Here is a 2,690-nt window from a genome sequence, read left to right on the forward strand (position 1 = left end):
AAAACAAGTCTTTAGTTAATCGGATACGATCGTTTCATGGTTAAGAGAATGAAAATTTCTCTATTCCAAATCTTCAGTCCGATATTCTGATACATTTGAAAGTGTCTCTAAAAAAAATTCACGGTAATTTTTGGCCATGCGACACCAAAAATCAACGATAAGAAAGGCACTTACGAATTCATCGGCTAGTGAGTTCAGGCATCCCACCTTATTCTTGTATATTTTATATTTGATACCTCTAAGTTAGATGGTTAAACCGTAATCCCTCCACACGGGACTTTTTTTCATACGGGACTATTTGTGACGCACATGGAATAGATTTCCTTAATTCACTTAATTTTTTTCAAACCATGCCTGCGGAAATATAGTGTTAATTTTTGTGGCTTCGGTGGATTTTAACTCCTTTGTTTAGCAACGCTGATGTCTTTTAGATATGTCATTAAACTTCAACGCGCCTATATTATTATATATATACATGTATATAAAATAATATATTAGGACTGGTAACGATTAATTTCATTTTAGTCATTAACTTTTGAGAAATTAATGATTAATTATCAATTAATAGTTAATCCCGATTAAAGCACAAAAATGTCTGCAGTTGCATTTATTAACAAGTTTATGATATTTCAATTAAAAATCAGTTAAAAACAAGAAATAGCATAGGCGTTTTCTTACTCAAATGTTGGATTTTCAGTTATGCAAGCATAAAAGCATGTTAACAGCATTTGTTTCATGTGATGAGCACGTCTTGTTAACAATGTAACCGGCAGAGCTAAATAATCGTTCACACGTAACCGAGGTAGCTGGTTTGCACAGAACAATCTTGGCAAAAAATTCCAATTTTGGATATCGATGTTCATTAAGTTCCCGCCATTGTAGTGGATCAATTTATTCAGCAACTTCTTTCTCCATTTTATATCGCTGTACTTTATCCGAAGCGTTTTCGACATCTTTTAAATCTGAGTCAGACTCCATCAGCTAATTACGCATTTCATTCGGTTCGCATATAGTGTTACTGACACTGTCAGTATCATCTTGTGCATTAGTCTTCAACCGATCATCATTAACATCAGCTGCTATTTGCTGTCCAATAAATGACGACGTTTGGTTTTTGTAATAGTCTGATAAACATTTCAAGATGTCTTTATATCGTGGATCAAGCGCTGTTGAAATCAGTAATAGTTCAATACGTTTCATGTCAGCTACACGTTTGCTGAAGTCATTAACAGATGCTGCCTTGAATCTAACTATATAAGCTGGATCATAGTCATCATGTGCTTTGTCAAAGACAATAACAGTGGCAAAGCACAGCTACACGACACATACTTTTCACCGTCTAGCAGGACCGTAGCCTCACAGAATACGTCTAAAATATTGAAGTATTTTGAAATCTTTTCCTAATCTGAATCGAATAGATCTGGACCTTTATATTGCTTCTTTTCCTCTGACATGTAGATGGTTATTGCTTCTCTGGCCTGCAGCAGACTCTGCAGCATTAGAAAAGTACTGTTCTATCTTGTTGGAACATCTTGCTGTAGCTTACGTAATGGTGAATCACTACAATTCTGCAATTCAGTTGTGTGGATAAGGCTATGTTTAAAATGTCGAATGATTTTTCGACGTTTAACAAACAATGTTTCTGTATCTGCGCCTTTAAATCCATGCAATATGCTCAACTCTAGGCTATGAGCCAAACACGGAATATGAGCAAAACCAGCTTAATTAACAGCTGAAGCCAAATTTCGTGCATTGTCTGTTACTAGAACACGAATCTTGTTTGTTATATCATAGTCTGTCACAAATTGTTTCTATAACTCAGCAACATTGTTAGAATAGTGATATTCAATAATATGCACACGTTCAAGAATGACACTTATTAAATTCCACTCATCAGCAATCCAATGGCCGGTGATTCCGCAATAACTTTCATTACGCAGGGATGTCCAAAAATCAGATGTTAGCGCAATTGCCTTTGAAATTTTCAGTGCTTCTTTAACCTTTTCTCTTTTCGTGTTATAAATATCAACCAGCATTTTATCAGTAGTACACCGGAAAGGTAGTTTATATTCGGTAAATTGAAGCGCTGTACACAACACTTGCTGAAGACCATCATCTTTTACTATCGATATTGGTCTAGCACTATTAGCTATCCGGTTAGCAAGTGATATTTTAGTGTCACGCTGTAGGGTAGCATTCACCGGATGATCAGACCGACGATAGAGCTGACGCAAAGAAGTCTGCTTGAAGGTAGATGACACCGCCGCTGTAGACTGACTAAATGAAACTGATATTGCGAACTGAGGTTTCGAATATTGTAGCGAGTGTTTGTTTTGAAGGTGGTAAGTAAGCGATGTATTAGATCCATGGTATGCGAACGATTTGTCGCAATGGATGCAATAAACGTTATCAGCAGTTTTGATATTACCGTCAGCTAACAATTTAAATTCAAAATGTTCATGTAATCGACCTGATATCGTTTTAAATTTCATAATTCGATTCTTCTCCGCTGCCATTTTACTGTTGTTACTATTGCTTCCCGACTTCCGGTACATTTATTAATGATGGGTTAAAAATTAGATTTGAAACCGATTAATAAAAATTAAACGTTAAAATAAATATACGATTAATCGATTAATTAATCTATAAATTCCACTGCCCAAATACATATATATATATATATATATATA

General features: G+C 35.2%; 1 protein-coding gene across 1 annotated transcript; it reads right to left on the reverse strand.

The window, feature by feature from the left end:
* Nucleotides 1-1,811: 1,811 nt before the first annotated feature.
* On the reverse strand, nucleotides 1,812-2,516 carry LOC106867587 (E3 SUMO-protein ligase ZBED1-like). Its single transcript, XM_014912501.1, has one exon. The coding sequence runs from the start codon at nucleotides 2,514-2,516 to the stop codon at nucleotides 1,812-1,814; it is 705 nt and encodes a 234-aa protein (XP_014767987.1).
* Between the last annotated feature and the right edge of the window lie 174 nt (nucleotides 2,517-2,690).

This window comes from Octopus bimaculoides, chromosome 5 (genome assembly GCF_001194135.2).
Source record: "Octopus bimaculoides isolate UCB-OBI-ISO-001 chromosome 5, ASM119413v2, whole genome shotgun sequence".
NCBI classification, from domain to species: Eukaryota; Metazoa; Mollusca; class Cephalopoda; order Octopoda; family Octopodidae; genus Octopus; species Octopus bimaculoides.

What these genes read in the sequence shown, in the direction of transcription:
- LOC106867587 (XM_014912501.1), bottom strand. Translation starts at nt 2,516, where the DNA reads ATGGCAGCGGAGAAGAATCGAATTATGAAATTTAAAACGATATCAGGT.